Source organism: Polistes dominula, unplaced genomic scaffold (genome assembly GCF_049000335.1).
Source record: "Polistes dominula isolate Pdom_NZ unplaced genomic scaffold, Pdom_raw_medaka contig_84, whole genome shotgun sequence".
Lineage (NCBI taxonomy): Eukaryota > Metazoa > Arthropoda > Insecta > Hymenoptera > Vespidae > Polistes > Polistes dominula.
In genome coordinates, this window is record NW_028300944.1 from 2318647 (window position 1) to 2332400 (window position 13754).

The 13754-nt window shown below is 31.5% G+C and overlaps 1 protein-coding gene across 16 annotated transcripts in view; it reads right to left on the reverse strand.

The window, feature by feature from the left end:
* Positions 1–13754, reverse strand: part of cac (calcium voltage-gated channel subunit cacophony) — a 165053-nt gene that overhangs the window by 39930 nt on the left and 111369 nt on the right. For 12 of the 16 annotated variants that reach the window (XM_089171703.1, XM_089171702.1, XM_089171701.1 and 9 more), the window contains 4 exons: positions 6940–7023; positions 3353–3400; positions 2059–2175; positions 1453–1518 (listed from right to left, as the gene is read on the reverse strand). In XM_089171703.1, the coding sequence (XP_089027829.1) occupies positions 1453–1518; positions 2059–2175; positions 3353–3400; positions 6940–7023 (315 nt within the window). The remainder of the gene's footprint in view (positions 1–1452; positions 1519–2058; positions 2176–3352; positions 3401–6939; positions 7024–13754) is intronic. The other 4 variants (XM_089171707.1, XM_089171714.1, XM_089171708.1 and 1 more) reach the window with 1 other exon arrangement.

Genomic DNA, 13754 nt, shown 5'->3' on the forward strand with positions numbered 1-13754 from the left:
AGCTAATTGCGGGGTTACAACAATTTGACACGTCGAGCAGCTTACTCTCGTGAAACCTCATGCTAGCAGCCCAATACTCTCTCTCTCTCTCTCTTTCTCTCTTTCTTTCTTTCTCTCTCTCTCTCTTTCTCTCTTTCTCTCTCTCTCTCTCTATCGTAAATCTTTTTTTTTTAAATTTTGATTTTTTACTTTTATTTTAATTAATTCTTACGACGACCAAAATTTACCCTCTTTTCTCTTTCCTTCTCGTATTATTTATTTAAAAAATCAACCCCCTCTTTTTCCCTATTTCCGTTCTCGCGATACATTTCGCGATGCTTTTCGAACATTAGTAGATTTTTTCAAGAAGAAATTCTACTCGATGTTTGGTAAAATAAAAAAGAACTTTTGCAATTGGTTCGTTAAACATCGCGAAAAATCGGGACGGTGATTTTGTTTTTTTTTTTAAATTTTATTTTGTCGAACGTGCGATCGCAAACAATTGTTTGATTTCGTCGACGAAGTGAATTTGATGTTAAAAATATTTGGTATAATTATTCTCGATCGACGAAAGGAAACAATGAAATATATCGAATCATTCGATATGATTGGTCGTATCGTCAAAATCTCTCAAGAAGGAATATTCCCATATCCTTGAACCTGCAGTGTATTTAGCTGCTCGACTCACCGAAAAAGCAACATAAGACCGGCGAAGAAGGACTGAAAGTTGTTGTGATCATCGATCGATGTTCCTGGATCGTTCGATATATTTCCAAAGACCTGACAACGGAATTTCTCAATCACTAATTATCACCAAACTATTTCATGTCATTTATCTCAATCCCTTTTCCTTTTTCTTTTTTTTCTTTTATTTCTTTTTATAAACACTTCTTTAATATAATGAAAATCAATGGAAAAGAAGAAAAAGATACGAAGATTTGTTTATCCTACCGTATCAATCGAGAGTTGGTCTTTTTTTTTTAATCCCCTCTCTATCATATCAACCTAATTTATAAAGCGGTTCAAATATTATTTGTCGGTTTAATTATTATTAACTTTTAACCAATTGTAAAATAATAAAATTAATTTCTTCCAATTAATAGATTCAGTCCATTGTCATGATTACTCGACCTAATTTATACAGCGGTTTAAATATATATGTATATGTATACATATATATGTGCCTGTAACAAATTAATTTTAGGATTTATCTTAATAATACAAAAATTATTAATTATTATAAATCATTTGTAAAAAAAAAAAAAAATAGGAAAACAATAAATCATAAAATCAATTTGTTTCAATTATTTGAATAAGCCCACTGTTAGAATTATTGGCACATATATAATATTATATTAGTAAGTTGTATATATATATATGTATAAAATGTATATCCTATATAAGATTGGTCCCAGTAACTTGCAAAAACGCGCGAGAAGAAAGAGAAAAGAGAGAGGATACGATCTTTCGTACCTGCATACCGATGATGGCGTAGATGAAAAAGAGCATCGCGATGAGGAGACAAACGTAAGGCAAGGCCTGTAAAAATAAACAAAATATTATCAATAAATTAAATGACATATCAAATTGTTCTTCATAATTAATCTGTAAAAATGTTTTTAAATTAAATTAACACTATGCCGTCCGCATAATCTAGATTTTTTCGTATAATTTCCAAATGGCACCAACGTGAAGCCACCGGCACTTGCGCGATAGTTTTCGCATGGCACCAACGTGGAGCCACCGTCACTTAACCGATACTTTTTGCATGGTACCAACGTGATGCCACCAGCACTTACCCAAAAGTTTTCACATGGCACCAACGTGGAGCCACCGGCACTTACCCGACAATTCTTGCATGGCACCAAGATGGAGTCACCGACACTTACCCAATAATTTTTGCATGACACCAACGTGATGCCACCAGCAATTACCCAAAAGTTTCCGCATGGTACCAACGTAGAGCCACCGGCATTTACTCAAAAATTTTTGCATGGCACCAACGTGGAGCCACCGGACGTCATAGTGTTAATATAATATATAATAATAATTAGTAATAAAAATATGAAGTAAACGTACTTTGAAGGATTGCACGAAGGTCCAGAGTAAAATTCGTATCGTGTATCCTTGTCGTAGCAGTTTGATCAGTCTGGCGGCACGAAATAGCCTGAGGAAGCCGACGTTGATGAAATTCTCCTGCAGGGGACACAGAAAATTGCACTTAACCCAAAAGATTGTCCATCTTTAAGTGTTCTCAAGGATAAAATTAGCTTCGTGCGTACAACATCGGTCAAAAACTAAATTAAAATTGATCGTTATCCTTAACATTTATCATTGTGAAGGATATCACGATCGATCCTTTGCCTAACCGATTGCACGAACGAAGCTATCAAAACAATTTTTTTTTCTTCTTCCAATTTTATATACTTTTTTTTTCATAATTATTTTCTTTTTCCTAAAATTCAGCTTTACTTATCTTCTTTACTTTGAATAATTCATTTTATAAACACAACCAAGTAAATCTTCGAGGATGAGCATTGAAAATACCTGTACTAGTTTGGTAGATCATTTATTTTCCTGTAATCACTATTAAAAAACCCCTTTGCCGCGACTAAAAAGATGAGATTATGCAATGTTTAAATATTTGTTTTGTTTTTTTTTATTTTCTTTCAAATTATCTTAGCTGCATTGATAGCCTTTATTATATTTCATAATGGCTATCGTTTGATAATGATAATGATGATGACAATGAACATTAGTTTAAAGTATTTAACCAGTTAACTTTGATTGACGAATATACTCGTCATGGAGAAGTGTATTGACGAATATATTCGTCATGCGTATAAAGTACTGACCATTGGCCATTTAAATTGTATTATTTTTGAGACAAACAAAGCATATTATCAAATTTCAAGATGTTTCAAACGTAACTTACTCTGTAATTGACGAGTATACTCGTCATGGCAGGATTCTGGCGACACAAAAGAGTGAGCCACAGTTAACTGGTTAAATAGGTATGCATGAATGTATAATAATATGTATGTAAGTATGTATGCATATATGTACATATGTAGAACGATAGTAATACGATGTAAAAATGTAGATACAAAAGAAAAATTGTGTAATATATGTTCAACTTGTTTCTGTGTGCTTTTTTTTTTTTCTTTTCTCTTCCACTTTTTTTTATTCTTGCTTATAATATATAAGCAATAAGGTGAAGATAAATATACATTAATAATAATAATAATAATAATAATAATAATAAGAAGAAGAAGAAGAAGAATAAAAATAATATTAATAATAGAAAGAAGAATCAATCCAACAATCAATATTAGATTGAATGATGGAAAAAAATATACGAAGTAATTGATACCTTCTTTTCAGTTAGCTGGCCACCACTTGGCACACTCGAAAACCGCTCCTATTACAGAAATATTGAACGTTGCAATAATTATCTGTTATATCGTTCTAACCCCCATACAATTATTCAAAACGTACATACACCATTGATCGCTTTTACTTTCTGGCCTTTACAATACAAAAGCTTTTAGCATATTTTTCACTTTTTTTCTTTCTTTCGCTTTTTCATTTTATTTGTTGGTAAAAATTAAAGAAAAATTACGCAGTAGACTGGCGGCGATATTAATACTCGAGCAACCCTACTTACTACTTTTAGATTTATCAGATATAAAAACCTGTTGGATTCGAAAAAAAGGTATTATTATATATATTATTTTTCATGAATTAATTCGTTAATTTAATTCAAGCGTATCTACCTTGATATTAATGTGTAATAATAAATGCGTTTAATAATTGTGTATATGTATAGTTGTAAATGTTCGTTATTGTTATTGTAAACGTACTGATGAGCGATGAGATCATTTTATGTATTAGTTTGTTTGGTAAGTAATATTGTTTTTATTTTTTTCTAGATTCTAAATATGAATAAAGTTATATATAGGGGTAGTTCACTTAATACTGGACACTTATATATCTCAAAAAATAATAATGTGAATAATTCAAAAACAGGTGACAGGGGTGCAGAATCATACGATCCAGTTTATCAGTGAAGCTCAAGGCAACATCAGGAGATTCAGATAAGTGTTATAGCTACATTTCTGTATTTAAGTCTTTATGGTATTTGTTCATTTATAAATTTCGTTGTATATGAATTTTTTTCTTCATTTCCAAACGGATTAGGTGTAGATCACGTAATGTTGATATTATCCTGTCCCCTAGTACCGGACAAAAATAGTCCCTTAACACCGGACAGTGAAAACGAAGTACGAGCAATAAACCAAAGACGTGAAAGCCAAAAGAAGAAGTGAAGTAAAGGGAAAACAAGCCAAAGGAGTAAAAGCTCAAGGAAAAAGTGGAGATAGAGATAAGAAAAAACAGCCACTGACTGAGATACAGGTATCCCTCCAACACCACGGTTTCTCCTAACACGATTTCGCTATAACACGATTCATAATTGCGGAAATCTTCGTATAAAACGGTTTTCTTTCAAAAAACCTTTTTACAACACTGTATTTCTGCAGCAGCGGCGAGGCTTGCCGTCTTAAAGATACAGTGTTACGGAAAGTATTTCTTTTCATCTCCAAGGCCTGAAAACAAAAATGTTTCACGCTGTTGTGAACTGAAAACATCAATGTTAAATGTGTGTTGAAAGAAGATAATGGCTCTCTTCAGTTAAAATAGAAAACGTGCGTGAATCGTCACAAAATGAAATTGGTGGCATATTAGAACTTGCTAAATCAATCAGAGGCGAAGGTTTTGTGGATATAGCTATTGTAGACGTTCAAGGTTTATTAGTGGAAGAAGAAGTTGACGAAGCGGATTTGATGGAAACTGTAAATCAAATTGATCCTGAGGATCTACACTAGATGAAGATTGTGCTGTTAATAAGTTAACATTAAAAATATTACAAGAAGGCCTAAACTTAGCTGAAAATCTCGAGTCATTTTTTTTTTTGAATGAAGATCCTTCCAAAGAAAGGAGCCGAAAATTCAAAAAGAAGCATCAAAATTGTTTAGCTCCATACCGAGAAATTTACAATGACCTGGTAAGAAACAACAAGCAAAGTAAAATTACAAATTTTGTAAAGAGGGAAAAAAATGCAAGAACTTTAAATGAAAAAAAAAAAAAAACGTTCTGAAAGTAAAGGCGATATCATTTCACTGAAAAAACGTTTTCGGTTGATTAAATTGAGCAGTGACGACGAAAAAATAAATTAAATTAAAGTTACGTTAAATTAGGATAATATTTTTTGTCTTGTATTGTTTATACATTTATATTTGTAATAAAAATTAAGTAGTTTTTTTAAGAAAAAAAAAATATTTGTTTTTAAAAAGTTTTCGGAACGTAACTCCCCTTTTTGCATTGGCTCTGGGTCTCAAACAACACGGTTTCAAATAACACGGCATTTTCTAGGAACGTATCTACCGTGTTGTTGGAAGGAGACCTGTATCTGAAATTAAGAGAACTACTTGTGTAGTGTGTTTAGCAGACTACGACGAAGACTGGATACAGTGCTCCAGCCACCATGGGTGGGCTCATAAACCATGTGCAGACATTCTTGAATGTTCAGATGTCTACATATGTGATCAATGTCGGATGATTTAAAAATTTGCGGTGCTAGTTGTTCGAAGTGAAATCTGTCCGGTACTAGGTGACCACTTTCAGCGATTGTATATTTTGACACCGAAGTTTAATTCTTATTTTTAAACATGTTTATACAAAAGTTGTATTTTTGTTAATTTATGTTGACTTCACTAATTTATTTTATGTGTCTGCCACTAGGTGACTTCCCCCTATATATTATTTGTCCTTGAAAAAAATACAATTACTTATCGAACAACCTAATACTTTTCTAGCGTAACAAATGCAGCGTATACGGCTGGGAAATACAAATAAATAAATAAGATACATCCAAACGGGATTAATCTTACTTAGAAAATAAGTTTAGTAATTAATTGCTAGCGTTAAATTTGAATTATATCGATAAGGAGCAGCAAAAGGGTTAAATGGAGAAAAACGCAATACTTACTTCCTTTTGTCACGAGACAAATGGGGAGTTTGAAAAGTCATTTTAAAATGAAATTACTATTAATAATTTAACGATCGTGTTCTATAATTATATAAATATGTTAGTATTGATAGATTTACGTTAAACGTTGGAAAATCGATTAATCGATTAGACAAATTCGTGTCTCGGGACAAAAGGGCTCGTGATAGGCGAACACGAAGCAGTGGATTACGAAATCCACGTGCAATCGATCAAATTACAACGTATTCTTGGTTAAATATAAATTATATCGATACGTAATAGCAAAGGTAATTATGAAAGTGATCTAAAAGTTGATAAAATTAATTGGCCTAATTTTTTTCTAATTTTTATTTATCATTTTATTATTATAGAAACCTTATTAATTTACGTATAAGGTAACTATACATTTTTATTTTATAATATTAATTAAAAAAATTTAATTTAAGTATTTCATATTAATCTTTGTTTACCACACTTGGTTCAAAGGACCCAGACCTTTTTTGCAACTTGAGTCATTTTTCTCAATTGTTCAACTTTGATAATTTTTTAAATATATTTACATTTAATTTAAAGCTATAAAACCTATATAATCTTTTTAAGTAAGTATTAAAGAAGTCTCAAAAAAATGTTGAAGTAAATCTATGCAATAGTTTCTTTTTTATAACAATTTTTCTCATCTCGGGTCCAAAGGACCCGGGTGTGGTAAGCGTGTTACTCCACGATGGATGGTGAGCAAAGGTTAAAATGTATTATATAAGCAAATATTTATTTTAAAAAAATGAAACGTATATTCTCGTATAATTTAGATCACTTTGTCATAATTATCAGCATATAAATTTAGATATTATACATTTGATATTTTAAAAATTCTCTGATACAGAATGAAAAATATATTTCGAAGCTTTACGTACCCCGAATTCGATGACAAGTGCGTCGACGATGCTGCCAATGACGGTAATAAAGTCGAACGTGTTCCAGGAATCCTTGAAGAAGTTCTAACGCCGAGAGGATATATAATCAAATAAAATATAAATATATATACATATTTAAATACAATATTATAAATAATATTCAAAATTGATCTCTAAAAACGTTGTGCTGATCACTTCGAAGTTTCTAAGATATTCGAACGAGATATTTTTCCCGTAATATTTTTCAAATAAAAGTTTCCAATTAAAAGAAAAAAATGAAAGTTCATTTACAAAGATCGAAGAATCTTCGAAGTGTTCACGTGAATGTTTTGTGTTTATGTACATATTCAAGGATTATCATCATCACTGTACGATTTACTACGTCTATTTTCGATTTCGAAGAAAAAAAAAAAAATGAGAGCTCCGATTACGATCATCGGCTTGATGGAACGCGAATATGTTTTTCTCTTCTACCATTTTTTTATATTTTTTTTTAATGTTTTTAATTCACTCGAGTGATAAATACGTTTGTGTTTGTGTATGTGTATACGTGTATGTGTGTAATCGTGTAACTTGTATGTGCGTGCAAGTATAGTTAAAGTATTATAAGTATAATAAGTAAGGTGAGGCTTCACACGAGCGTGTGTCCTACTAATTAAGCTAATTACTTATGTAATTCGGTTATGTATGTATATGTGTGTGATTAAGTGCTCTACCTAGCGACGTGTTAATGAGAACAAAAAAAGACTTTCCGCATCTCTTGGTCGCGATTAGATTTTTCTATAATATCAAAAGATATTTTTTACATTTTCTATTTGCTACGAAAAAATCTTTTTATCCTCCATGCATCTTTCAACATTTTTTTTTCTTTTTTCTTTTTTTCTAACAAAATAAGACTAAAAGATGCGGTTTAATTATACATGTATTAATTATGATTACATGATATACCGTAATCTTACGCACTAATGATCGATGATCTCAGCTGAAGTACGTAGAATAATAATTATAATAATAATCATAAAATAATAATTATAATAACAATAAAAATAATAATAATAATAATTAATAATAATAATAATAATAATCACCATCATCATATAAATAAATAATAATATTAGGTATACAGTTTTCCTACCGCTGTTTTCCTATAGATAGCATTAGCGACAAATACAAATCGAATGCATCCATTATGAACGGCTTAGAATGTTCTTTTGCATTTCGTGAACATAATCTGACAGTACCAGTAGTTAATTTGTGTTTACATCCCGATTAAAAATGTCAGTTTATAAGCTGAATCCTCGTCATTTGCGGGAGGTGTTCATTTAATTTTTTAATATTATAAAATTTGCGACTGAGGCTCAGTGAACGCTCTCAGACACTTATGGTAAGGCTATTATGAGTGAAAGAACATGTCGTGAGTGGTTTCAACACTTCAAGAGCGGTGATTTCTGCGTAGAAAACCCGGCATAGTGGTGGAAGACTAAAAGTTTTTGAAGATGAGGAATTAGAACATTTGCTTAATGAAAACTCGTGTCAAAATCAAGAGGAGTTGGCAGGATCATTAGGAGTGAGCCAACAATCAGTTTCAAAACGCCTAAACAGTCTGGGAATTATCCACAATCAGTTTCAAAACGCCTAAACAGTCTGGGAATGATCCACAAGCAGTTTCAAAACGCCTAAACAGTCTGGGAATGATCCACAAGCCGTTTCAAAACGCCTAAACAGTCTGGGAATGATCCACAAGCCGTTTCAAAACGCCTAAACAGTCTGGGAGTGAGCCAACAATCAGTTTCAAAACGCCTAAACAGTCTGGGAATTATCCACAAGCAGTTTCAAAACGCCTAAACAGTCTGGGAATGATCCACAAGCAGTTTCAAAACGCCTAAACAGTCTGGGAATGATCCACAAGCCGTTTCAAAACGCCTAAATAGTCTGGGAATTATCCACAAGCCGTTTCAAAACGCCTAAACAGTCTGGGAATGATCCAGAAGCAAGGATACTGGGTGCCATACGAGTTGAAGCCGAGAGATGTTGAACGGCGTTTCTGTATCTGTGAACAACTGCTTAAAAATAAAACGGAAAGGATTTCTGCATAGCAATGTAACTGATGATGAAAAATGAGTTTTTTAGAATAACCTCAAAATCATGGGGTTATCCTGGCCACGCTTATAAGCTGATGGCTAAACCGAATATTCACGGATCCAAGGTAATGCTCTGTATTTGGTGGGACTAGCTCGGTGTAGTATATTATGAGCTGTTAAAACCGTCTGAAACAATCACAGGGGATCTTTATCGAAGGTAATTAATGCGTTTGAGCCGAACATTGAAAAAAATGGCTGCAATACCTCGAAAGACACGATACAGTTATTTTGTAACATGACAATGCTCGACCTCATGTTACAAAAGTTGTCAAATCATACTTGGAAACGTTGAAATGGGAAGTCTTATCCTACGTGCCGTATTCTTCAGATGTTGCTCCCTCTGACTATCACCAATTTCGATCAATGGCACACGGTCTGGTGGACAAGCACTTCCGGTTTTATAAACAAGTCCAAAATTGGATCGATTAATAGATTGCTTTAAAAGATGACCAGTTCTTTTAACGCGGGATCCGATTGCTGGTAGAAAGGTGAGAGAAGGTAGTGGCAAACGATGGACAATACTTTGAAACATACATGTCGAATCAGATTTTTACAATAAAGCTTTGAATTTAAAAAGAAAACGGCGGAAGCAAAGTTGTATACCTAATAATATAATAATATTATGATAAATATAATAGTAAAAATAATAATAATAATAATAATAATAATAATAAATGATAGGATATTTCTTTGAGAAATAATCTACGGGAGCATGCCGGTAATAGAAAAGCAAACTAGAAAGAGAGAAAGAGATAGAAATACGCGAATTTGAAAAGGGTTGTTGGCCCGTTATGTATTTTTGTAATTTTTATTTTTTTTTTTCTGTTTCTTCGTATGCTCGTTCACCACATCAGAAATAATAAAAAACGTTTGTTATAGCGTGAGAGAACATAATACATCTATCCCTTTCATTTCTACGGTATTTTATTTTACATGGTTTCGTAATCAAAAAGAATTGTTAAAAATAAATCCTTTAGATACCATTCCATTAATAACACTGGTATTAAATTTTTTTTTGTACACATGTGAAAACCATTGACGCAGTAAATCTGAGAAAATCTTTATCGGCATAAATGCAAACGTCAGCTCTGTGTGCTATTTTTTTTCTTTATTAATTATAATTATTTGAAACTTCATTTTTACTGGCTATTAATAAACAATAATAATGTTTCTAGTGTTTTTATAATTTATTTAAAGTTTCATATTATTTTACCATGCCGAAATAAATTAGAAAAGAAAAAGACGAGTGTAAAGAAACTTTACATTTTTAGAAAATAAAAATGAACATTTTAAAATGAACATTAGAAACAGATATACCGTGTGAATCAGGGGATAGGTGTATTTCGTTACTATAATATACGATAGGTAATAATATATTTGATTATACGTTGAAATAGCAAAGAAATCTAATTAATAAGGAAGCGAAAGAGAAAGGGTTAATCTATATATTCTAATTCTACTTGATCGATAATCGAAACGATTTAAACTATCATCGATTACGTTACTAATAAATAAAAACATCGACTATAACGAAGTATCTTCTATTTTCTATTTTCTATATTGTTTTTTTTCTTTTTTCTTTTTTTTTCTTTTTCTGGCGTTCAACTTGTTACACACTCGATCTCGGTTAAAATATATAATAGTAGGAGAAATTGATAAAAAAAAATAAACAATATAGCCACGATCGGATCGTGCATCGTTTCGTTTTCGATCTACGCCAACCGATGCGTGCACTTTTCTTCTTTTATATTTCATTTTCTATTGTTTTTTTATCCTTCCATTTGGACCGATATTCTGTCAATATCAGAAACCCATTCGATCTCGTCCAAGTAATATTTGCTACTGTCCAATTATTTCATTCAATATTTTCATCATTTTTCTCGACCCTGATTCTGCTGTGTGTTTATATACACGTGTCTGTGTCTCTGTGTATATATATATATATGTGAGCATTTATATGTGTGCACCTTTTAGAGGCGTGCACATACACATATATAAATGTATTTTCAATTTTTTTTTCTATTAAAAATATTTAAATAAATATATATATTAGTACACTATAATATATTTGTTTATTTATTTACAAATTATAGAGAAATATAATTGCGTGTGAATTAAATTAGTGAAGATTTGAATGATTAAGAGAGAGAGGCTTGTTTATACCTTGCATCCGAAGGCGATGAGTTTAAGGATGCACTCAATGAGGAAAAGGAGGGTGACGACCAAGTTCACGATGGTCAAGATGTCCAATAGTATTAGCGGCGCCTCGTGATACTACAAAATACACCCAACAGACAGACGTAACACAAGCCAGCTTCTAAAGTCGTCGATTGGCGGCCCGATATATAAGATATTTATCAAATCTAATATACTTATGTATATACATATGCATGTATATGCATGTATACAATACATACATATACCTGTGCCTGTATATTAACCAGTTAACTGTGATTGACAAGTATACTCGTCATGGAGAAGTGGCACGATTTTACGCCGACCAGGCGGTAAGCCTATTGATAGCTGTTGGCCCGAAGTTACCTAGTTATCAAGTGGCGTAAATGCCAATTGTTTGATGTTAGAACCATGTGCTGACATTAGAGTAATGCCCCAATACCGTGCTGCCTAAAGAACAGTTATTTTATTGGGGTGGGAAAGGCTAGGATGCTTTCTGGTAAGAGGACTGTAATCAACCCTACAGCACCTACTCCAGAACTTCCTCAGTATCAAGACAGGTAGAAAATATTTTGTCAGTAAGGAAGGAAGTAAATCAGTGTTTGTTTATATTTCTCAATTTCTTAGACATTATTTGTCTGAATGCATTTACATTATATAAAAAAAATAATGAAACATTATCGCGAATGAACTTTTTGCTAGAATTTATTGAAGACACTTTTGCGACGTATCCAATTCAAAGAGAAAAATCGACACAAACTCGGCCATTTAGACCTAATGTAAGCCAATTAGGCGGGAATCATGTTCCGGATTATATACCAGGAACTTTGAAAACAAACAACCCTACGGGAAGGTGTTCACACTGCTATAAACGTAAGATCAGGAATGAATCGCGTTAATGGTGTTCCATTTGCAAAGTCCCATTGTGTGTAGCACCCTATTTCATTGAACACCACAGCAGGAGTTTAAATTCTTGTTTTTATATTTATAATATTTAATTTTGACTGCGTTCTTAATTTAATATGTTTATGTTAACTAAATAAGTAAATAGTAGTAATAAAAAAAAACCCATATTTTTGATCCAATATCTTACCAACGTAACTTACTCTGTGATTGACGAGTATACTCGTCATGGTGTCACGTACGTGCTCTCAAACGAGGGCTGCACAGTTAACTGGTTAAGATTTATTTTTCTTTGAACAATTCATTATTGTCATTCGACTCTTCAATCTCGTCTCTTTCTCTAATCTTTTATATTTTTTGTTTGTTCACAATTTGTTTATAAGATGCAATTATTTGTAAATGAGATATTTAAAAAAATTCTTTATCCTACTTTCCGTGACTGTTTAAATGTTTATAATTAAATATATATATATTTGTTGATGTTTTTATTGTTGTTGATGTTTTTAATAATGGTGTTGATGGTTCGATAAATATTCTTTTATCCTCTGAACCTTCGACAAGACATTTATCGTTTAAATATTCATTAGACTGTGACAGTTAATTAATCGCTTAATTGAACTTCGAAGAAGAATTATTTTCTAATTTCTATAAGAAGGAAAGAAATAAACTTTGTTCAATCTTTTGAAAATGAAATGAAGAAAATTGTTTTTCAATTAATTTAAATAAATGCAACAATGATAAAACATTTGCAACAAAACTCGTTGCATTGCGTAATAAGAGAAAACATTCATCATATTCTTTTTGAAATTATTTCAAAGTTTTGTGAACATCTAACAAATTCAATTAATTATTTATAAATAAACGAGAAAAATAAATTTATTGATAAAATGAGAAAAAGAAAAAAAGAGAGAGAGAGAGAGAGAGAGTGAGTGAGAGTGAGAGAAAAATCTTCCTTTCGTTGTTTCTTTTTTTTTTCCTTCTTCCAATTCTTCTTGTATTTCTTTTTTTTGTTTCAATTCTTTTCTCCTTGATTAAAAAATCAAAAAGATAAAATTAATAATAAAGGGACGTCGTTGTAAACGACGACGCGACGCTTAGAGTGTATCGTACATGTGTTGGTGTCGTTTGCAATCAATCCGATCGGCTCGATTATGTGTGTTATTTTTGAAGAGAATGTGTGTGAAACAAGTATACACGTTCTTTTCACAATATATTAATATATCAAATATATATATATATATATATATATACGTATATGAGCCTGAGATTATGAGAGTAGTCTGATACAAAAATAAACAAAAAAAAAGTAATTTATCAGTCAATTATTTTTTTTCTAAATTTTTTGTCCAGACCAATTTTCATAATCAAAAGCTCATATGTATATATATATATATAATATATATAATATATAATATATATGTATTTTTTATATAGCATGCGTACGACAAAGACGAGCAACAAAATGCTTCATTTTTTCTTCTTGTTTCTCCATTTTTGTTTTCTCAATTATGAGAAAGTTATGCCTCTCTTCGCCGTTTTTTTCATATTTTACGAATATTTATTATTATTATTATATTTATAATATATGTTATACGA